Source organism: Rhyacophila brunnea, unplaced genomic scaffold, assembly GCF_057557595.1.
Source record: "Rhyacophila brunnea isolate RB1 unplaced genomic scaffold, BYU_Rbru_1.0 scaffold_22, whole genome shotgun sequence".
Taxonomy (NCBI): Eukaryota; Metazoa; Arthropoda; class Insecta; order Trichoptera; family Rhyacophilidae; genus Rhyacophila; species Rhyacophila brunnea.
In genome coordinates, this window is record NW_028232882.1 from 11623627 (window position 1) to 11647567 (window position 23941).

Below are 23941 nucleotides of genomic sequence, written 5' to 3' on the forward strand. Positions count from 1 at the left end.
ACGATCGTCGTTTTGCTTTTGATGCCTGAAATGTTAAGTTAATTTGGGAACATACTACTGCACAAGTGGTACGAAACATTGTTTTATCTATTTAGTTTTATTGTTGTGTAATATAACCTGATTCATATATGTTTTGTGACTGGGTAGGTTTAGAAATTATAACTATTGTATTTTTTTTCATGGCATCACCCTTTTTACAATAAAAACAATTCCAAATACAAATTTCAGTTTACCATATAAAAATTTGTTTACAGTCAAATTCTTGGTGGAAGGACAATGTTTTATTTTATTTTATGCATTTGAAATAATGGGAAAGACTTTTACTCAACTCAGTGTTTAAAGTAGAGTGGATTTGTGCTAGGTATATAAAAACAGTTTCATTTATAAAAAAATAATGAAATAAAATCATTTGCAATACATATTTTAAATGTTCCAATAAACAAACACCATGAAGACCTTTTTCACAAATCACGCATATTGTACGCGATCTTTTAACGAGGCCACCATGCAAATTTTTTCTTTTCAGCCGGGTAGTTTCCTAATTCCACTACTTTGTATTATCCCTCGTGTGGGACAACCGATTGTTTCCAATAACTGATAAAAATCAAAACTCTGTGAGCGGATCGTGTATTTCGCTCGCTCTCGCGATCGCCCGTATGATAGAGCGAGAAAGAGATATGTCAATTACTTGCCTCGTTATCTATTCAAAACGATAAATTAATTACGAAACGTGTTTTCATAATATTCCGATTTCGCAGAATCAATAAGAGTGGTAAGGTGTCTAAAAATAATACAATACTTTAATTTATCGACAATTATTAGTAGCAATCCTCGACCGGATTTTGCACAACATCGTAGCAGCCAAAGGGTTAAGACTATTATGTTATAAAGTATATTTTGAGATACGTGTTTGTAAAATTAACGATGATAGAGCTTTGTGTCACCAACAAATATGATTACAGCTTTATCAAAACCGGAGCTGACTCAAAACATGCATTTTTGTAGTTTGGTCCCTGTGATCCTAAATATATTATATTATTATATAGGCTGACGTTATTATATAAGTTGAATCAGGATGATCTATCTTGTCAACTTATTATAAGGGAAAAAATAAAGAAAACTAGAAAAAACAATGTCAAAAAGCACTTTTATTAAAAAAATATATAATTATATAATTATCTTGAGATATAAAATGATGGCAAAATGATAAAGGAAAACAATAATATATAAAATAACTTGTAAATTAAAAGTCTGAATATCCCGGCATAGGGAATTTTTTGCTGAATTCTTCTACCTGGTCCTTCAGCTTCTGAACCTTCATTTTGATATCCAGATTTTCAGTCAACGCTTTGTTGTAATCAACTATCTTGGGTCCCGATATCTGAGTGACTTCTAGAGCTAATTTCAGACCGGCATCGATGAATTCCACTACCTTTTCCATGTCTTCCTCCTTCAGCCCTCGAGTGGTGAGGGCGGGAGTGCCTGAAATTAAAATTGTATTATAAAATAAATTTAGAATAATCACTTGAACAAAAATGGCTGCCCTTTATTTGTTATTTAAATATTTTTGCCATTAAAATTTGTAGTATGTGCATATAAATAATACTATTGTATATTTTGTATCAGTTGACAATGTCCCATGAAGCGGACGAAACCGGTTCTGAATAAATACTACATTGTGTTTTATTTTCATTAATACTATGTCTTCCCTTTCAAAAATTGACTCCATAAAACATGCATGTACTGTCGAACAACGTGTTAAAACTGTGAACTAATAAGCCCCTCCTGTTTTTAACCGCACTTCGACTGTAACGACTTCCGGTTATCGATGAGTTGTCCACGTGTTAAAACTGTGAAATAACAAGCCCCTCCTATTTAATTAATCGCACTTCGACTCCAGCGACTTCCGGTTATTGCCTAGATCTTCTTGTCGGACAGTAACAATGATTGGTGTGCATTTACCATTGGTGAGTGCACATAATGCCTGAAGATTCCAAAGACAAAAAACGACTCAAACAGAATAGTACAAAACTTAGAATTAAAATTTCATCAGTACCCTCGGTCGATAGTATTAATTTATAAAAGATAAAGAATTGAATTAAAAAGAAATAAATTACCCAATCTGATGCCTGATGGATTTAAGGCGCTCTTGTCACCGGGAACGGTATTCTTGTTGCAAGCGATTGAAATGACTTCCAGAATCCTCTCAGCCTTAGCGCCTGATATCTTGTTGGCTCTAAGGTCCACCAGAATCAAGTGGACATCTGTGCCATCGGTAGCCACTTTATATCCCTTTGATTGCATTCCTTTGCAAAGCGTTTGTGCGTTTAAAACAACCTGTGACAAAAAATATGTATATGTAAGAGCAGAGCCAAATTGCAGGCAATGTTCCAGGCTTAATTTAATGGCCTGTAGCATGGTCACAATGACAATTTAAAAGTAGTATACTGCTCATTTCTTATCGCTAACATTACTCACATAATCTCAAATCGGATATGACTTAACTTCCCTCCCTCTATCTGGTAGGAGTTTAATGATGGTAGTTTGATTTCCGTGTCTCTTGCATGTGATATGGTCCATATATCGAGTTACACTTCAAGTTTTATGAAGGTGGATAATTTCGATTTCTGGTACATGTGGAGCTTATAATTATACCCAAAGATGTTGATGACACTCCTCCTCCTACTGGTATATGAAGCTTTCTATGGGTTCCCTATCAATATCACGGACATTCAGTAAACTCGCTGCTCTTCGTATGAAAATTAGTATAGGTCCTGGGGGAGTAGAGATGTTTCCTGGAGATGACCAAGACCCACATTGGGTTGTAGTGCATATGACGACGATGAGAGATCATTTATTTTGCTTCACTTTTATATTCAATATTGTTTTCTTCAATGTGTTTGATAAGTAAGTGTTGACATATTTACCTGTTTCTGATATTTGACGAATTCAGGTGTTTTAGCCAGTTTCATAGCTGTGGCGATTCCGGCAATGGCATTATTGTGAGGACCGCCTTGGAGTCCAGGGAAGACGGCTTGGTTGATACGACTTTCTAAATCATACATCACCTAAACAAAATAAACAAACGTATTGTAACAAAATAATATGTAAACAGCTGTTGTGAGAAAATATAATATACTCATTTAACATTAACTTAAGAAATTGTCGATTGATTAAAATAATTGAAGAGTTTGTAAATTTTTTGATTACCTACACCAGCAGCTCTATTCTTAACAGTTATCATTTTAGCACGTTTCCGTTACTTTCATTGTTACAAATTAATACGGAAGGAATTCTATACACTAAACGTTATCGGCGGGTATCTCTAATTCGTAATACGGCGAAAATTTAGGATGGTAGACATGTTGGTTCGGATATGTTCGTGCTGCTAAACCCAAGCAGATAAGACCGAACACAAGCGGATAAAGCCGATTCGGCACCATCTAGTCGGTAATGAGCCGAAAACAAGAATTTTATATGGACACGTCAGACATTATCAACATAACCTACAATTTCATTAGTCATGTCATTGCGATTGCAGTACAACAGTCGGATCTCGCATCTCAATTCTCAATATGTAAAATTGATGTACTCTGTCTCATTCTCAGTTAACACGGCCAAGAGAGGGTTGTTAAAAGATATCACCCTTTGACAACAATTCAGACGGTTAACTTTTTACATAATTAACCGCAAGAATACGTAAAGTGATAAATGTGATATAGTTATCACAATTAGTTCTTTTATGATGTTAAGTGATATGTTAGAATAGGCCTGCAGAAGTAAAAAATTATTGTAAAAAAAATTCTTTGAATTCCATTTCATCTTTTAGCCATATTTATGAAAACAGATGTAGGTACTCAACCATGGGCAGATGAATTTTAATGTCTATTATTGAATTGGAGTCCGACAAATATGTGATCAACATGGCACATCGAGGCATCAGTAATAACTGTGTATGACCTCATTAAACGGCTTCAAATGGCTGTGATATCATATTTGGAATCTATACATTTTTTTAGTAAAAGTTCTTGATTTATATGTTGTTATTGGAATTTCTCCAGTATCCATTTGGGGAAATCTGCACGTGTGCACAATTGGCTACGACATCCCTATTTCCAGTTCTGATATTGAAAGAAATGATAAAAAATAATTAATATTGATTACCAATTGAGCCCTTATCCGAATAAGAGCATGATTAAAATAATGTCAGTTTTCAGAAAATCAGTTCAAATAACACGCCATATACTTGGTCTACGTACATACAAAAATCATTATTAAATCTCGAAAATAGATAGCACTAGAAGTCAGGAGAGTGATAAAACGTAGCACGTATCACATGGTTTTTGAGCTGGTTTAATCACCATTATCTTGAAAGGAATTTTTCAGGATAACACTACTTTTCCGGAGAGGGTTTCAATTGATTCAAAGTGATTTTGTAGCTCTCCTTGTTTATGATGTTAGGTTAGGTTACTCACCTTGTCACCGTTTGGTTTCACCGACCGTACTCCTTTCCTGAAGAAGATGACACCAGCTCTCGGACCTCGCAGAGTTTTATGCGTAGTCGTGCTCACAATGTCACTATATTCGAAAGGACTGGGGATGACACCTATAAAATAATAATTAGGATTTACAATCAACTACCTCAGGCATCCATCTTGTATACAGACATTTGACATAACCCCATCATAATTCGGCGCCTTAGGACCATAGAAACCTATCTCAATTTTTATTGATTTTAAGTTACGTATGGACATAAAATAATATATTACATTAAGTGACAAAGAGATCTACAGCTGATATAAGATGGTTCAATACGTATCTCCTGAAAAGACTTTTTGTTATATCACTGGAATATAAATTTACTTGTGTATTCTGTTGTAAACTTAGAGAAAAATGAGATACATAATACGTTTCTTTGAACTCACAAGAAGCCAGGGCTTTTTTTTCCATTTAACGCGGTGGAACGGCGTTCCGGCACCTTTTTTCACGGTTTTATTTCAAAATCAATTAAACGAAAAAATATTTGCGCTTAAGTAATTACAATAATAATTCGTTAAAATGATAAAATAAGGTACAGGTGGAAGCCATTTTGAATGTTGGCGTGTTAGTGTTAGTGAAGTAACCGTATAGTTTAAATAGCAAACATGCGTATGTAACTAGCTTCATACGTATGCTGCGTATTATGATTTTGACAGTTTGACGTTTATCGCATGGCAGCATCTGCGTATATTGTTATTTACGTTTGTTTAGTCAGTTTGTGTTACGATTACGTGTTGTGCAACTATTTTATATATTATTTAGTGCAACCCCAAGTTTAAATATGAAAAAAATTTCCTGTTACTTCTCAACCACCGGCAGCGGCGCCGATTCCGCAAATAAAAAGCTCAAAACAGAAACGATGACAGAAGATATGGAAATATCGGTACATGTAGATGTTCCTGAATCATCTCTAGCTGATCTCGGGGATCAAGGTCGAACTCAAAACGATTGGCCAGACTGCTGGTCATTAGATCAAAAAAACGATTTTTGTTCAAAAAACGAATGGTTGAACGTACACAAAATGAAACTTGGCTGCACAATTTGCAGAAACGTTGGAACTCTTGGAACTGAAACGACAATGGGAATGAAAATATCCAAAGAATGGGCCAATAATGAAATAACGTATTCTGGGAAAGAGAGGAAGCTACAATTGGGGTCACTTCGAAAAAAAATTTTCGATCACAGAGGATCTATTGCACACAAAGCAGCGTTAAAAATCATTTCTGAAGCCAAAAAAAAGCAGATTGAAAATACTTTTTTAAAATCGTTATCTCGCGAAAAAGTAATAACAGCAAACATTTTTCGAACTGCATATAAAGTAGCTAAGGAAAATCAATCATTCAATATGTTTGAAAGTGAAATTAATCTCCAAGAACTAAATGGGATCGAAATGGGTCATATTCTCCATTCCACTAACGCATGTGTTAACATTGTAAATCATATATGTGATGAAATGAGAAAAAATGTTTTCAAAGAAATTGTTCAATCGAAAAATATAATTTCTTTGATAATTGATGAGTCTACCACCATAAGCCAAAAAACCACCCTCATTGTGTATGTTCGATGCTGTGTCGAAAGTGTTGGAATGAATTCACCAATTAATTTGTTTTTGGATTTGATTGAACTTAAAGACGTAACGGCAAAAGGAATATTTGAATCATTACTCCAATCTCTTGATTTATATGGGATGACAGAAGAATATTTAAAAAAATATTTAGTTTCGGTTGCATGCGACGGCGCTGCTGTGATGTTAGGTTCTAAAAATGGAGTGAAAAAATTGCTGACAGAAAAATTTCCTTCAATTATAGTTTGGCATTGTACTAATCACAGATTAGAATTATCAGTAAGTGATGTTGTAAAAAAAATTTTAGGGATCAATAGATTCAAATCATTTATTGATAAACTTTATGTTTATACCACGCGTCGCCGAAAAATAATAGAGAGTTGCATTTATGTGCAGAATCACTAGGCGTTGAGGTACTGAAAATCGGAAGAGTTTTAAGTACCCGATGGGTGGCATCTAGTTTTCGTTCAGTTTCGGCTGTGTGGAATAATTATGAATCCCTTGTGCGTCATTTTGAAGAAGCGATGAATGACCCTACAAGAGATAAAAATGACAAGTGTACTTACAGTGGCTTAAAGAACAAAATAACATCAACAGCATTTTTATTGGATCTAGCATTGATGTGCGACGCTCTCCAAGAATTGTCGGAACTTAGTTTGGACCTACAAAATCGCAATGTGAACCTTTACATTGCAAATCGAAAAATAAATGAACTCGTTCAAGTTTTTGAAGAAAGAAAACAGAATTTTGGACCCTATTATAAATGTGCTGCAGCTGCTATAAGCAATCTGCATTTTCGTGGAGTTTTACTTCACGAAAAAGTTTCTAAAAATGATCCTCCTATTGATCCGAAAATATTTTATTCCACGTTGAAAACGTCAATTGAAAAAAGGCTGCTAGATAATAAAGATGTTGAGTTTGCACTTTGGGCTCGCGTACTTGACCAAAAATATTGGCCTGAAGACATTGATAATCGGTTGACATTTGGAGAGATGGAAATTAGAAACATTTCGATCAGGCTACAACTAGATGAACGAGAAATGATTCGTGGATTTCGCGAATACATTCTCGAAAAGACATATTCTGAAAAACTCTTGCGTTTGGTATATGCTCTGAATTCTATTCCCATTTCTTCAAGTGAATGTGAACGGGGGTTTTCGCAAATGAATCTTATTATTACCCCAACAAGAGCTTCGTTAAACACTAAAACAGTTTCGGCACTCTTGTTCATCAAACTCGTGGGACCACCCTTGACACTTTTCGATCCTTCAAAATATGTTGATAGGTGGTTACTTAAAGGAAGACATTCGGCCTTAGACTCTAACACTAAGAAAAGGAATCGAGATGATGTATCAGACGAGAATTGGAAAAAACTTTGGAAATCACTCTAAACTTTTATTCAAGTTCATAAATAAATACATTACATATGTATTTACAATTATATTTTAAAGTTAGTCTTATTTAGTCTTATTTTTACAATATATTTCAAATATAATGTATGTATTTTATTGTTTCTGTAGCTTTGTTTTGACTAAAATAAAAAATTATCGTAAAAATCAACCTTTTTTTGTTCGCTTCGTGGCATAGCTCCTTTAAATTTCATTTAAGTGACATTTGAATATAATTTTATTTAGTAAAAAGCTTGACATGAAGTGAGTTCCGGCACCTTTTTTTTTTAAAAAAAAGCCCTGCAAGAAGCTAACAAAATTACTTTCTTAGAATCAAAATGGTCAAATTGACTAAGAATAAAAATACAGTGTTGTACGAAAAAGCAGTGATTCAGAGCAGTGCTTCTCAAACTTTTTCATACCACGGCCCCCGAAATCTGAAAATAAAAATCCAAGGCTCCCCTCCCCAAAAATGTTAGTCTTTAGTAACCAACACTATCCACTTTATTTACCATTAATTATTATTATAGGTACATTTTTATTAAAAATAATAGGACTCATTTACTAGCTTGTAAAGCAAAAATTTTTTTTTTACAGTTACCTACAAACACAATTTAATGAAAGGGGAATGATTGCATATTTTTACGTTATAATAAATAAATATACGGTACAATGTTTGAAATGATAATTCGTAGGGTTTGTTTCAAAGACACCGTTGAAAGACACGACCTGTATTTATTTTATATTATGTACCAGTAATGATAAAAATGCTGTTTCGCGTAAGTATGTTGTCGCAATTAGGTCAATATAAATTTTGTATAATATTTGTTTAACTGAAAATCGGATAAAATATTGTGATCGTGTAAAAATTCAACCTCGAGATTTTTACTGATTTGTATCAGGTATCGTCCAGTGATCACATTTTTATGATTTTTTTTTCAAATACTGAAATATTTCACGGCTCCCTGGCAGGAGCTCCAAGGTCCACTAGGGGGCCGCGCCTCCCAGTTTGAGAAGTACTGATTTAGAGGGTGAGAGAAGTAAGAATTAGACAGAAATATTGAGTGCATTCATCAATTAAAAATAAACTGATGCAGTGTATTTCGTCACTGTTCTGGCAGAAGACACTTCGAAAAATTCGAAAATTCGAAAAAATGGACATATTGAGTTAGTTATACCAAAATGTTCCTTATTTCAAACTTTACCGTCTGGAAACCTTCTTAACCCGGCGCCCGCTTCTGTCACGAAAGTAGTACGCGAAATTGCGCAAAACTACGGGGCTACAGCGCTTCTGTCGCCAATGTTGTACGCAAAAATGCGCCGGTCGATTATGTAGAATATACATGACGCATGATTTTGAAATCTCTACCATAATTTGCCTTATTTCATTACCAACGGTGACATATATATAATATTGTCAAATAAATTATGTTACAATACTAAAACTTCGATGTTTGACATGCCTTCGACAGGCCGTCAATCTACGCTCATTTAATTTTGGCTTGAAACATCGCGCCACTTTACTGCGTTTGCGCAGTATGCGTAATATCACTGTTGTGAGAGGACTGTGCAAGGAATCGCTCTTGTCGTTTTTCCGTACAAAATATTACGTATTTTACGCGATCTATTGTATTGTGTGAATTTTATTATAAATATTTTGTCTGTGTTATTGTTTATGTGTTTTTAACTATTCCATTCATGTGTATTAAACTGTTATAAGGTGTTTTGACTATATTTTTTTGGACTATTTTACCTTTTTTATCGTGTGAGTGTTTGGTTGAAAACTTTTTTCAAACTTCAATATGGCTGGTTTAAGTGAGGAATTGGACTCCGATTACGAAATGTCTGAAGAAGAATTGGAACCATCTGACCTCAGTGATGTAGATATATCAGAAGAGCCAATTGAACACTTGAGAACATGGACATCCGGACCCCATGTCCCGATCGTGTATGAGTTTGATGATTTTCAATCCGGCATAGCAAACAGCGATTTGACTGAGACTTCGCCTGAGTGTCTTTTTTTTGAACATTTTTTAAACCGTGATATAATGTTGAAGGTAGTCCAACAAACAAACATTTTTTTTCACTATCAATATAATACTCAAGAACTTGGACCAAAATCACGTTCTCATAATTGGATCGATACAACTGTATCAGAATTATATGCATTTTTTGCGGTGTCAATGCTCATGACACGAAACAAACATTTGTCACTAGAAGAACACTGGAGTACGGATTGTTTTTTAAGTGCACCCATTTTCGGTCAGACAATGCCTAGAGACCGATATGAGTTATTGCTCCAAATGCTCCATTTTTCCGATCCAACAAGTGTTACCTCAGATAGACTAAATAAAATTAGGTTACTTTTAGAGCATACACGCAAAATTTTCAAAGACACGATGATTCCGCATCAAAATCTCTGTATCGATGAGAGCATTATTGTTTTTAAAGGGAGACTTATTTTTAAACAATTTATTCCATCGAAGCGTCATCGTTTCGGTATCAAAATGTTCGTGCTGTGTGACGTTATGACGGGTTATATTTTAGATTTTATTATTTATTGTGGTGACGGGACAGACATAGTGGATAGCCAAAACTTTGGAATTTCCGGAGCTGTTGTGACAACGCTGCTGACCGAGTATCTGGGCAAAGGGCATTCGTTGTGGTGCGATAACTGGTACACCGGTCCACAGTTATTCAAACACCTCCATGAAAATAAAACCAATGCTTGTGGGACTGTACGTAAGAATCGCAAAGAAATGCCATGCTTCAAAAAGCTGAAAAAGGGGGAGACAGAGGCAAAGTCAAAAAGCCCACTGTTGGCTCTCAAATGGTGTGACAGAAGAGATGTCCACATGCTTACAACCATGCACGATGACTCCTTCGGTCCAACCGGTAAAACTAATTTTAGAACCGGAGAACCCATTATGAAGCCAAAGTGCATCTTAGAGTATAATAAAAATATGGGGACTGTCGACAAGGCCGACATGATGCTCAGCAGCTTGTCGTGCATGAGGAAATCTGTGAAATGGTACAAAAAAGTAGCATTTCACATGATTGACCTCTATTTATTAAATTCATTCTATATGTATAAATCTGTTACTGGTAGTAAAAAAACTTTAGGAGAATTTCAGTTAGTCGTGATAAAACAATTAGTTGCTAAGTACGCTGTGAAAATCACGAAAACTCCACAACCCAGACCATCGACTAGTGAAAATCCATTGAGGTTGTTACCTAGAACTTTAACAGATCATTTGCCGGAACACATTCCGCCCACGGCAAATAATAAAAAGCCCAGAAGACGCTGTCATGTGTGCGGAAATTCAAAAATTAATAAAAAAAAAACATCTCTATCTAGATATATGTGTTGTATTTGCAATGTGGCTTTATGTCTCAGTCCGTGTTATAAAATCTACCACTCTTCAAAACAATTTTAAATGTGAAAAGTAAAAATAAATATGTAACTCAGTAATAATATTTAATAGCTGTTTAAGTGTCTGCCTAAAAGTTTGTTTAGTCTAAAATTATTGTGCTATATTTACGACCCTACTCAGGGAAAAAACATTATGTGTGATTTTATTACCATTTGTGAAGTGTTTCTATACTCGCGTCAAGCACGAGCGTGACGAATAACAAAATACAAGCCTTGCAGTGCTCCATATACATAAAACAAAATGGCGGAAATCTTCTAAATGGTGAGTCTTTGTATAGAATTAATTTCTTCGGATATTTTTGACATTATGACTGATTTATTACGGTTTTTTAATGTTGTAAAATAATCTGAACATGTCTAGGCGCCTAAAGAGCCATAAAACTCATTTTTTATTACCATTTTTATTATGAAACACAGAAGTTAAATTAAACAAAAACTGTCACCGCGGAGAGTGAATTCGTCATACTACAATAGCCCGCGAGTGCCAGGTTAATAAGTAAACAGTCTTTATTTTAAAGTCATCCTTTTTACGATTACTTAATAAACTCACATGATAGATCATTTCAAACATTTTAACAACTTCAAAGTCAAATTACTCAAAACTAGTATTCTCCAGTTAGTGTGTTCTGCCAGAACAGAGACGATTTATTGCTGGAGGTTTCTCAACCATGTCTACTAAAAATTAGTTACGCTCATCAGTCATTGGAATTATCGGGCTAGCAATGGCATGTGCATGAACTATAGACGAAAGTGATGGCCATTTGGACAGGCCGTGAAGATAAATTGCCACCCGAAATAAACATTCTGCATGTTCAAAATCTCAGAAAACATTAAACTACTCCACCAGCTGAGAAGAATCTTTTGCGAAATAAAAAGAGGTACAAACCAGCAGCAACTAATCCCGAGATGTGCGCCATGTCGGACATAAGGTATGCTCCGTTTTCATCAGCGATCTCTTTGAACCGCTTGTAGTCCAAGCAGCGAGAATAGCAGCTGATTCCGGCGATGATAAGACGAGGCTTGAACAGTTTGGCTGTTTGTGCCAGCATGCCGTAGTCAATTAGGCCAGTGTCTGGGTTCACCTATGAAACAAAATATTATACACAATCATGTTAGTTGATTTTAAAACTCATCAGAAGAGAATAAACGGTGGATATTTGGTTATGTAAATGGCTGCTATAACATTACGGCTATGAAATTTAGCAATTCAGCAGCCAGTCTATTTATGTAAAGGGTTTCTCTTTTTTTGAGTTGGGACTCTCTTTTATGCGTACGCCAAGTAATATGCAACCGTTTGCGCCACATTTGCATACTACTTAATTTTTCATAAGCTGAATAAAAGACATTAAAAATAATCATTATCTTTTTTTTAATATGCAATAGCAATCATCAAATTTCTCTCACCTTGTCTAAATTTACATATTCACATTTTCTATGACGCAGCGGCGAAGAGTGGAGGTAGGCTGTTAAAATCAGACATAAATAATGCATACTAAACTTTGTCAGTCAAACATATTTATTTTCATTAAACTAAGACTACAATGTATAGATAGAGCCTGAGACCCACAACACTATAGGCCGACACTTACGCCGCGCGGCCATCGTGGGATTATTACAACTAACTTATTGTAATTGTTACAATAAGTGCTGATACTTCGATATAAAAATATGAAAAACTACCCTTGATAGCTGCTGATAGCAGTCTTGTGTATAGAATAGATGCACACGAATAAATGAACAATAATTAATAATTAATGGTTGGACTAGCAGTTGTCATTCATTTGTTGGATACGTCACTTGATCTACATTACGCAATCCAAGTAATACATTTAGAGCAAAAGTGTACCTTATACGGCATGCTTTCGAAGAAAATTGAAGTGGCAGATATCTTCTTGGTGGCAGTCATGAAGCCGTGGGTGAGATGCCCACCGTCCGGGAGGTCCAGCCCCATGATGCGACCGTGCGGCTCCACCACTCCAGTGTACACGGCAAAGTTTGCCGGAGAGCCTGGCAATTAATCACAATACATTTATTATATTACTTTCCACCCACAGCAACCTGGTTAGTAGAGCGACCATCTATGAAACTAGGACATAAAAATCCATATTATTTTTCTCTACATCTACGGTGGAATAATGGAAGAATGTAAACGTCTCTGATGCCGTGAGTTTGAATCACGTGTTTGGCAAAATTTATTCGTTGATTTTCCAATGTGTGTGTTGTTGATTTACAACAAGGTCTGGGCTAATAAATGTCTCAATAACTACTCCACATAAATCCATATGTTAATACATTGATCTTCAAGCCTTGTGTTACTACGCCCCCCTTTAGAAAAATATAATTTTGGCGCCTCACCCCACACTTTATTTAAAAAAATAATACAGACCCATTATTAAATGGTAACTAATGTCTCAATACAAAAAATTAAAAAAAAAATTAACAGAATAATACCAATGTTTTATTATAATATGGTATATATTCGTATTTAAGTTAATTGGTTTTTAATAATATGATGAATGTGTTTGTTTATAAGCACAACGTTTATCATGTCATCTAGGGTTCATTGAGGAGAGTACTACTCATAGCTCTTTGTCTTCTACTATACGGGCTCGATATTTGGATTTCATTGCAGCTAATGCAGAAAATGCCGTTTTGCATAAATACATATGATGTTACGAATGGGAGAAGTACTTGCATTGCTTTGCTTGACAACATATTACATTCTTCACTTCGATTCAACCAAAATTGACCTAGTGAAAAGAAAACTCTAAAATTTTTGTTTCAACAAAGTATCGCATGATAATTCAATCAATTTCTACTTTTCAACAGTAGGCAATCCAAATGCATCGTCCTGTTCGCGCCTCCCCTTGCAATAGTCTGCGCCTCCCCGTTTGGAAATCGCTGTGTTAATTTAACTACATTTCCTTTGTGGCGCTCTATATGTGCCACCACACCAAATGGAATAATTACAAGATAAAAAGAACATTTTATATACAACGTTTTTAAATTTTCTGTTGAATCATATAAACTTGACTTGACTAGCTTAAACGATCAAAAACATTTGTACTTGATAGAAATAATACTGAAATGTCATATTGATTCCCTATTAACGCACGTATATATTAATAATTTAGTTGCTAGGACCCACTTAGCAACCAATAATAGTTTTACTTTTTACGGATTTCTTCCGAAATAACTTTTCATACAAAACAGAATTAACTGAAAATTAAATCAATTCTACTTAAAGATGGCTAAAAGTATTAAAAAATGCATTGGCATCGTGTTCTGATATATTCTAAAAGTTCAGGAAGTTAGTTCAAAATCGATTGCAAGATTTGTACCGGACAACCACCAGACAAATAAGAATATGAGCTAAGAAAAACGTTGTAAAAAATAGTAATTTACCTACATTTGTTATCATAATAGTCTCACTCAACCTAAACCTGAAAAGAATAAATTACCATTTTCATTACAAAGCCTTGAGTCTTTACAGGGTAAAGGTTATCATAACCGATGATTTTCTGAGTACACAGTTGTTCGATTTAGGTTCTTGAACACGCATGGAGAAAATCACATGAATTGAAAACCCATGACTCAAGGCATTCGAGGCAGACATCTGATATCATGCCAATCTAGACATAACTAACCTAACCATAAATACAAAATACAATCAATTATTGTTTTATGACCTATCGATGGGATGGTGACATAGATATTGTATTTTTCAGTTTTTAATGAAAATGTGTTATTTTACACAAAATGCCTGTTTGCATCATTCTATTAAATGTATTGTTAGATTTCAAATTCAGCCTAATCCACATTTTGGATTTTTTGAGTTATTTGTCAGTTGCAGTAGATTACAGTGATTCCCAACGTGGGGCGCTTGCCCCACCGGGGAGCAATTTGAATGTTTTGGGGGGCAAAAGGTCATCTTGAAAATCATTTGAAGACGAAGCATAGCATAAGGATCGCACTAATTTTCTTCCGAGTTGTACAATATGTAACATAATATACATATTTACTTAACAAAGTGAAATTAAATAATTACAAGATAAAAAGAACTTTTTATATACAATGTTTTTAAATTTTCTGTTGAATCATATAAACTTGACTTGACTAGCTTAAACGATCAAAAAAATTTGTACTCGATAGAAATAATACTGAAATGCCATTTTGACATGTCATATTGATTTCCATAGTAACGCACGTATATATTAATAATTTAGTTGCTAGGACCCCAGACCCCTAGCAACCAATAATGGTGTCGAAATAACTTTTCACACAAAACAGAATTAACTGAAAATGAATTCAATTCTACTTAAAGATGGCTAAAAGTATAGTATTGGCATCATGTTCTATTCTAAAATATATTCTAAAAGTTTCAAATGTCTAGCTACTCGGGAAGTTAGTTAAGAATCGATTGCAAGATTTGTACCGGACAAAGAACCACCGGACAAATAAGAATACGAGCTAAGAAAAACGTTGTAATAAAATAGTATTGCCTATGTGCATTTTTTATTTGAAGCAATTCATTTCATTTCAGAATTAGTTAGGTAACTATAAAATTTTGATAGGGGGGCATGGAGATGTTTGAAGCGTTGAAGTGGGGCTCGGCAGAAATTATGTTGGAAACTACTGTTTTCTAACATTTTTTCATTTTCGAAATTGCCCAAAACCTATTATATTATAACACAAATAAATCAATGTCAAAGTTCAGCATTTTTTTCAACTTCAGCCACCAAACTTCTCATAACACGTCCAAACTTAACATAACCATGTTCATTTAGGCTTTGTCCACATGGAGCGATTCGTAGTGAGTGCATATGGACGCACGCGACCGAAAGTCGTCACGGAGCAAGTGTGTGTGGATGGCTCAATGAGGTCACATGTACCTGGAATGCATGCGTGTCAAAACGCGCTATGTGGACAAGACCTTAGGCTAATCACTGACCACTATTATAAAAAAATTGCTGACATTTCAATGCAAATTACATATTAACAAATAATGTGGAACTAATGAAGATTACATGATGTTATATTATTTAGAATGCTATCATTTTTGTGACTGTTTACATGAAAAAACGAAAAAGCTGTTTTTGAAATCTAACGACACATATTATGTACTGTCAAACTATTGTTCTTCCAAATAGACTTACGAAGATATTAATAATTGTCTTATTCAAATACATAATATGACCAATTCGCCTTTGATGCTCAATCGATTCGAATGTTTTAAATTGTTTTCTTAACGAAACTGGACATCTGTGTACTAATCCGTCGAAATAGAAGTACAAAATCACACTGATACCTGAATATGGCTGGACATTCACGCCCCATTCTTCAGGATTTAGATTATACGCCTCTAATGCACGTTTTTGGCATAATATTTCTATCTCATCGATGTATTCATTTCCTCCATAGTATCTGTAAATTTTAAGAGAAAATCCAAATTTAAATTGATATTATGAATGATGTTATTATCATACGGAGATAAATGCACAATCAGAAGATAAATGAAGTTAAAAACATTAATAAAAGGGTAAATAATTATTAATAATACACGAACAAAACAAAAATCTCTGACGATATTAAATTTTAATTGTACAATATTTATCAACTGCTTACAAAAATAATGTCAATAGTTCACCTAACAACCATATCACAAAACAAACAAGTTATTTGCACAAATGTAGCATTATTTAAATTAACTCTGAAAACAATGGCTGAATTCCTTTATTGTTTGAACAGTAAAATGTACACGCGAAGATAATTTATTTCAGTACTTTGATAATGAAATCAAACAATTTTAATCAAATCAAAGAATTAACAATAATATGGGTATCAGTGGTGCAGATTGTATTTCTCGTAATGTTCCTATGAGATATTCGAACACAGCGTTTGCTGCGTAGGAGACATAGGTACTACAGCCATTTCAGCTTTCAAAAAAATGTGGTATCTTACTGGGGGCATGAAGTCTTTTTCCACGGAGGCTTGATGATAATAGATTAAATCAGGATAGGAATCATGCACACCGTCGTGTACACCAGCCGAGGGGGTTGCTCCTGGGATGAATCACATACATTGAAGTTAAGCGCCCTCCACCGAAACCCGCCCCGCACCACACTCTGTCTTAATCAAGCGAATTTCGGGATCCTACAATTGGTGATGTGAAGCATCTGAAACAATTGGACTGGGAGTGTCCCGGGAGGAGATGCCCAAGACTTAAGTTGCTACGCTCAAAGTGAGCTCTGACTGAGTTTAATGAGTTTATTTTAATGGAAAGTGCCAGGAAGAGAAAAGCACATGGAAATTACGAAAAGAAAATGAAGTTACGTTGTGTATACAGATATAGTACATACAGTATAGCAGAAATTATGTGAAGAGATCTTCACGCCCGCAGTAAGAGGCCGCAATTTTTTTAAAAGCAAGATAATTAGCATACAGCACAACCTAACGTTTCTTACACCACAGTATATGCTCAGATAATGGGTGTGGAGGCGTGGAAGATAATCTGCAAACCACCAATGACTGTCTGCTCTATGCCTAATTTAGTGTAAATGAATTATTCAGTATAAATGAATATTTTTTACATAATACGATTTTCATTATGTGAATGTTCTTCCTTTTTAACCGTTTATGCTACTAATCATAATCAAAATGACTCTAAAATCTAATAAAAATCTAAATCGTCATATTTGTAAAGAAATAGTCACCTGGCTCCGGGTAATCCTTCAGAGTATTTGTTATGGAGGCAAGAACTAAGGCACTGTAATACAGAGAGGGAGGTGAAGTTTTCCGACGCGATCATCTCCAAGCCGCATTGCTGCCTCCGCTTCTCATGTTGGATCAATGAGAAGAGTTCGGGATCCGAGTCCCAGAGGTCCTTGTTCAGAAAATTTGACTTGTCTGACGCCATTGTGAATACCGATCTTGTGCTGAGATTACTGCAAATTGGTTTACGAGACTGCAAACAATAAGAAATTACATTTGTGTCATTATGTATTTAGTAGTCCAATGGTTTGTGGAAGTACATGTTTAAAATAGTCGTAATGAACTTCAATATTCTTTAACAATATCTGTAAGTTATATAAACATATAAATTCTACAAATAACTATGCACTAATAAACCAGTCTGGAATTTAATATAATTTATATTACTCATTTTCTAAAATGTCATTCTACCATATGCATATGCAAACTCCCAGAAGCTACAGGTGTTTGAGCGCAGATTCTAGCGAAATATATTTGGCTTAAACTGTGAGGAAGGCATCTGGTGACGACGCTTTAATCAACGTTCAGTGTCCCCATAGCCTGAATCTAAATACATAATACCGTTGTCAACATCCTCTTCTGAAGAAAAACTTCTAGCCAAGGCCTGAACTAAAACGAAGTGAGAAAGCATTATTGTCACGCTTATATCTCTGCAATATGCGTTGGAGTAAGATAGAAGTTCTACGGTTAAATATTAAAATATTTTTTGTAAACGTCCTCGGTAAATATTGGTTTGAATGACTACATTCATTTAAAAACTGTGAGCATGTGTTGCTGAAATATATTGTTTTTGTATTAAATAGAAAGTTAGTGGTAATTATTTTAAGATAATTTAGTAGACAATATGGTAAACTAAGTATTTAAATCTGGTGTTTTTGTATTAAATATAAAGTTAGTGGTAATTATTTTTAGATAATTTAGTAGACAATATGGTAAACTAAGTATTTAAATCTGGTAGCCGTACTGAGAAGCAACATGATGGTATAACATTTTATAATTAAGTTAATAATAATAAAATTGAGGTTCTTCTGTGCGTTATACGCAAGAAACATGTCTTCATAAAGCTGAACAATATGTACTCTATATTATTACTCTGAGCTTCTAGCCGAACAACATAATATTATAAATCCACCAACAAATAAATACACTGGATTTTAAGGTTTGACTGTATGAGGATATTTTGTTCAAGAGTTAGTTATCCATCCCTCAGTAACATAACAGACCATTGCCATTTCAGCATAATATATCGATTCGTAAAAAACATATAAAGCTGAAACTAAATAGAAAGTATCAAAATAAAATATGAAATAAATTATTACACTTTGGAAAAAAACCGTTCACTTATATTTTTTTAATAATTTGGACAATGGTAGGTAGGTATATGGGTTATAAATAGTGTAGGGAAACTAGAAAGCTAGTTGGCAATTAAATTATTTATGGTATTCTTTTGGATTCCAAATTTGAAATTAGATTAGAATGCAAAAGTATTGGCATTATTGTGAACAATCTCACTCATCAGCAAAATTACAGACGTAAATAAAATGAATTATAAATAATCTGTACAAATGATAATTTAAAAATTACTTATTAATTATTATTAATGAAAAAAATATTTTATTCACCTAATCTAATAGCCTCCTGACTGCAACATGTGTGAGATATAACTGTTTAAATAATGTTAATTTATCTGGTTTTATATTTCAGTCAATTAAAAAGAGTACAGGGGGGTATCCGATGACATTACAAAAATGCATTCTCTGCCAGACTTGCAAAACATACTAATGTAATGTAAACAGATGCTGCAATCATATGTGTATGCGTTAACAAAACATTTAACTGATAATATTGGGTAGGTACCTATAACATTAATAATACTTGCTTGCTTTTAATCTGTATGCAATTTTAATTTTATAGCGCCTGTACACGTGCATGGATTTACTGGCAGCAATAGTGATTATTTTAATAACTGTTTACATGTAAAAGTGCTGACTGTCTCTCCAATTCATTCTTTAAGAGTAAGCGAGACAAGATGTTGTCATTTTATGGTACTTTTTCATACTATTTGACAGGTAGTGAAAATCGGTCAACTTGAAAATTCTTTCGTATTTCATTTTTTGTCGGCAGGTTCGCCACTATCGTTCTACTGTTATCGTTATCGCTTCTATCGTTATCTAAAAATCCTACTGTCGCATGAAAATTCAGAAGCTTCCAAATTTTTTTAATTCATGTATGCAATCTTGCCAACTGCAGGATAATACATGTATACCAATACATTTCCTTGATATGGCCGCGATAATACTTACTGTCAACAGTAAATCCATGCACGTGTAAACAGGGTATTACTTTCAATTGAACACTTTTATTATTAAAGATGTTTTTATTTTATTGATACCATCATATTATAGAGTAGGCAATTTTTGCACACGTTGAGTTTCAAAATTGATTCAATGATATTAATCACTAGTCGCCTTCCAATTGATAAGTAAATGTAATAGTGTTAGCGCGTTAACAGTGCAAATCCACGGTCAACGTTACAAAACGGGTACCCTGTATATAGTTCCACAAAATGGCTACCATATTGTATCCTTCTTTGAGGGGGCAGCATCCCATTATCAGAAGTGGAAAAGAAAATATTCATCTGTATCGGAATTATAAAATGAATTCATGACATGCCGACTATCCACAAATTCACAGCAGGCGTGCCACAAACTGGGTTGTCAACAATCCAGGAATTTCCCGCGATACCATAAAAAATATCTCTTGACTGCAAATCTGATTCTGGAGAGAAATCTTTCAATTGGCAAAAAGAGCTAGGTATAAAAAAGTCGCAAGACACATCCGTTCATGAATCAAATAGTTGGCAACTGTATTCTCAAATAATATGTGACGAATAAACATGAATAATAAATAATGCATCTAATAAATTAATGATTTACATTTTCATCACGGAGGCTGAGTTGCCAGCAAGGCTGTATATGAAACCGCGAGTCGAAAGATAAATACCGCGGCCAGGCAAATAAAAATCTTTTACAATTTGTTTGATCCAGTGCAATGACTCAATGGGTAGGGCAAATGAGTAAAAACCATTATGTACTTAATTAAGTAAAGTAAAAATATCTGTTATAATATATATATATATATAATCTAGGTATTCTGTGGGGCCCACGTGCCCGTTTAAGAGTGAATATGGTAATTTACTTTTTATTACAAATATTTTTGTATGAAACAGGATTGGTATAATATGTATCAGTTTTTATAAAACTGGCTTGTTTTGGCCCACTTTAAGCACTGGTAATTACCATAATTTAAACAAGTATAGTAATACAAGTAACAATCAATGTCGCCAACCATACTATAATTATTATGGTATTTGTAATAGAATTTTGGCCTTCGTACTATATACCTATGACAAAAAATATAACACAATATATTATTATAGGTAGTACACTATAATTCTGTAATTTTTAAATTTTATTATATTATATACCTAGATAATTTTAATATTTTCTGTTTCCTGCTCAGCGGGTCTATTCTATACACAATGACACAGGAGACTATCGACCGCTAAAGTGATAGTTTTTATTACATATTTGTATTGAGGTATTATAATTGTTACAATATGTTAGCCGTCTAAACAGTCAAAACTCTCTATCTCACTCTTAATTTTATCACAGCCAAGAGAGGCGCTGTTAAAATATAGCACAGCTATTCAGCGTTATTTGTAGTGTGTGGACCGGCGCGGTCTGACTGTCTGCTGTGTGCACAGTTTTGATGAAGTCCATACACTACAAAGGACGCTGAACTTTGAACGTGGAACGCAGAATGCCTGACCACTCTGTCTGTTCAAGAACTTTTTTTTACTTACTTTGTTACCTACCGTTTATTTGTTGGAAAGTGGAAATTTGTCATCTATGTACTAACTGAATGGGTACCTACCTACTGTTACAGTTGTTTTTTAATTGCAATTATTATTACCCTATAACGTCTCCTTCGTGCATTTTTTCTAAGTCTGATCATAAGAGCACAAATCACTGCTGCCTCTTTGAAATCCATTGTTAGAATGAAAGGGGAAGGGTGACAGTTTAGTCACCGGTGGCGCTTGCTCGATTGGAAGACAGTGACAGTGACGGAACTGTCAACGTGACAAAAATCACCCGTGTGCGCTTGGCCTAATAAATTGTATGAAATAAAGATGACGACACTACGAACAAATTTATAAAAGACCATAGATAGTTTTAAAAAGATAATATTGAAGACCATGTTTTCACCTATTATTATAATGCAATTCCAAACTTGTTTCTTATTACTTTTGGAATTATGGATATAGGAATGGATTTATAATTTAAATGTTATTGTAATAATTAATTTAAGAATAAAATCCAGGAACATTTTTGATTGCAAATTATTATATTTTTAGGTTAACTGCCGGCGAGCACAATTCCATTTTTAAATAAATAACGCGGTAGAAATGTGTACTACTTACCTACTTCAAAGCAAAAAGAAGCAAAATTCAAAAAGCACTTTCACAATAAAGTATTAACGACAGAAAAACTGAATCACTGGAATTAATTTGTCGATTCGGAACAAATATATTGTGCAGCAAGCCACAGTACGATTAGAGCATGGGTTAGAAAGAAATTCAAATTATATTTCCCACTTACCAAATAATTGAAATAGACGGGGACGGATGCAACTTTCGAGCAGCGTTTCGTAGCAAGTTGGAGAGAGACAGAAAACATCAACTTTGTTGTTTTCTCCATTATTATTTAGTACAGCTGTCAAGTTTTCAAGACGTCGATAGTTGTTATGGTTTTAGTTTTATCGAGAGAAATTTGTAAAAAGGTTTAACTCGTCATATTGCCTGTCAAAGAACTGAATGTCTTATTTCTATTATCGCGGTATTGTCATTCCAATGTCAAACACATGTGATAACCTTTGGAAAAATGGTAATTATTATTACGATAACTTTATTGTTTACACATGGGACACAAAAGTAACGTTTTCGATAATATTTATTTAGAATACCTAGTTTGATATGCAACTGTATTATTTTACGTCCATTGGATATTTTCCAATGGTAGACAGATAGTTATATCTTTTCAAACAGCAGCAGTTAAATGTTAAAATCCTGTTTTACGTATAAATACTAAATAGGTAGGATGTGTTGAATGTTGATATGAAAGCCGTTTCTAACCAGTGATGGTAGTGGAGTGGTGCTCCAGCATTTCTTCAAACAGTTCTAATCGATATTATCAATACGAAACTATGCACCAAAACCCGTAATTATTCTGATCATCAATGTTGTGTTACCTAATAATATCTGACATTTCTCTATTTACAACTCGGCGCATGCGGCCATGCCGGCAGTAGGCATGACGTTTCTCCAAAAAAAATCAGCGGCTCCCAATCTGTGGTATCGCATAGGTACTCTGAATGTTTCCGAAATATTGTTAAGACTTTAAAGTTATCTTAATTTAATAAATGTTCCGGAAAGCTAGTAAGTAGGTACCCATACTGTCATTGTGGTTAAGGTATTTTAAGACGAAAAACCTAAGACAACCTACTGTAGTAGTGAAGGTATGTAGGACTCAAAAAACTGAAGCTAACAGTTTTATTTAAGTACAAAACTATTTGTGCTCTCGATATTCTGTAGTTACAAACGTGGGTAAATGTGCCGCAGATGCCTGCATGAGTTTTTATAACTTTCTTTTTAGACCTAACCTAACCTGCCCCAACCTAATATAATCTTATGCGTCAATGACATTGAGCTACTTTAAAAGCTGCTTGTTGGCGAGTTTAAAAGCGGGAGAGTCAGCTAGTGCGATTGTGATGAAGACACAAAAGTTTCCACTCGCTCAGAAGCCAACAAGCTAGCGAGTTGAAACCGTCATTTTTGGTACTATTTTGACTGGACGTATTGAGTAGTTGGTTTTTTTACCGGGTGGTCGCCACTATCGCTTTACTGCGCAGCACTCTTTGCTGCTTTGTACTCCCTACTTCAATTATAGTTTGTCAATTTATGTCTACGGCTGTATGTTGTAGCTTAACCATTGGGGAATGACAAAAGAAATGGCGTATTTAAAAAAAACACTACCTTATTCTTAGGTCAATAATTATTATAACGCAATCATTATTCATAAGATGTTTATCACACTTGAATGGTCAAAGACATAGCTTATAATAAGTATCTTTAGAATCATCTTCAAATGTGTTAATCTTGCCGATTTTTTGAATAATAAAATGCCT

At 34.3% G+C, this 23941-nt stretch overlaps 1 protein-coding gene across 5 annotated transcripts; it reads right to left on the reverse strand.

Annotated features, from left to right (window-relative positions):
- Nucleotides 1–1128: 1128 nt before the first annotated feature.
- On the reverse strand, nt 1129–22496 carry Shmt (serine hydroxymethyl transferase). 5 transcript variants are annotated; one of them, XM_085949974.1, is made up of 9 exons: nt 22357–22496; nt 17638–17888; nt 16233–16348; nt 12771–12931; nt 11811–12006; nt 4476–4606; nt 2928–3068; nt 2118–2337; nt 1129–1482 (listed from the first exon to the last, which is right to left on the reverse strand). In XM_085949974.1, exons 1-9 carry the CDS (start codon nt 22453–22455, stop codon nt 1244–1246), a joined length of 1554 nt encoding a protein of 517 aa, XP_085806100.1. In that variant the 5' UTR covers nt 22456–22496; the 3' UTR covers nt 1129–1243. The 5 variants fall into 5 exon arrangements, with proteins under 5 accessions (XP_085806100.1, XP_085806103.1, XP_085806102.1 ...); XM_085949977.1 differs by lacking the exon at nt 22357–22496 and adding an exon at nt 22256–22316; XM_085949976.1 differs by lacking the exon at nt 22357–22496 and adding an exon at nt 22179–22316.
- Between the last annotated feature and the right edge of the window lie 1445 nt (nt 22497–23941).

What these genes read in the sequence shown, in the direction of transcription:
- Shmt (XM_085949974.1), bottom strand. Translation starts at nt 22,455, where the DNA reads ATGGAGAAAACAACAAAGTTGATGTTTTCTGTCTCTCTCCAACTTGCT. An exon ending in GAAGGATTACCCGGAGCCAG is followed by an intron (nt 16,349 to 17,637) that starts GTGACTATTTCT and finishes TAAAATTTACAG; the next exon opens with ATACTATGGAGGAAATGAAT. An exon ending in GAATGTCCAGCCATATTCAG is followed by an intron (nt 12,932 to 16,232) that starts GTATCAGTGTGA and finishes ATTAATTGCCAG; the next exon opens with GCTCTCCGGCAAACTTTGCC.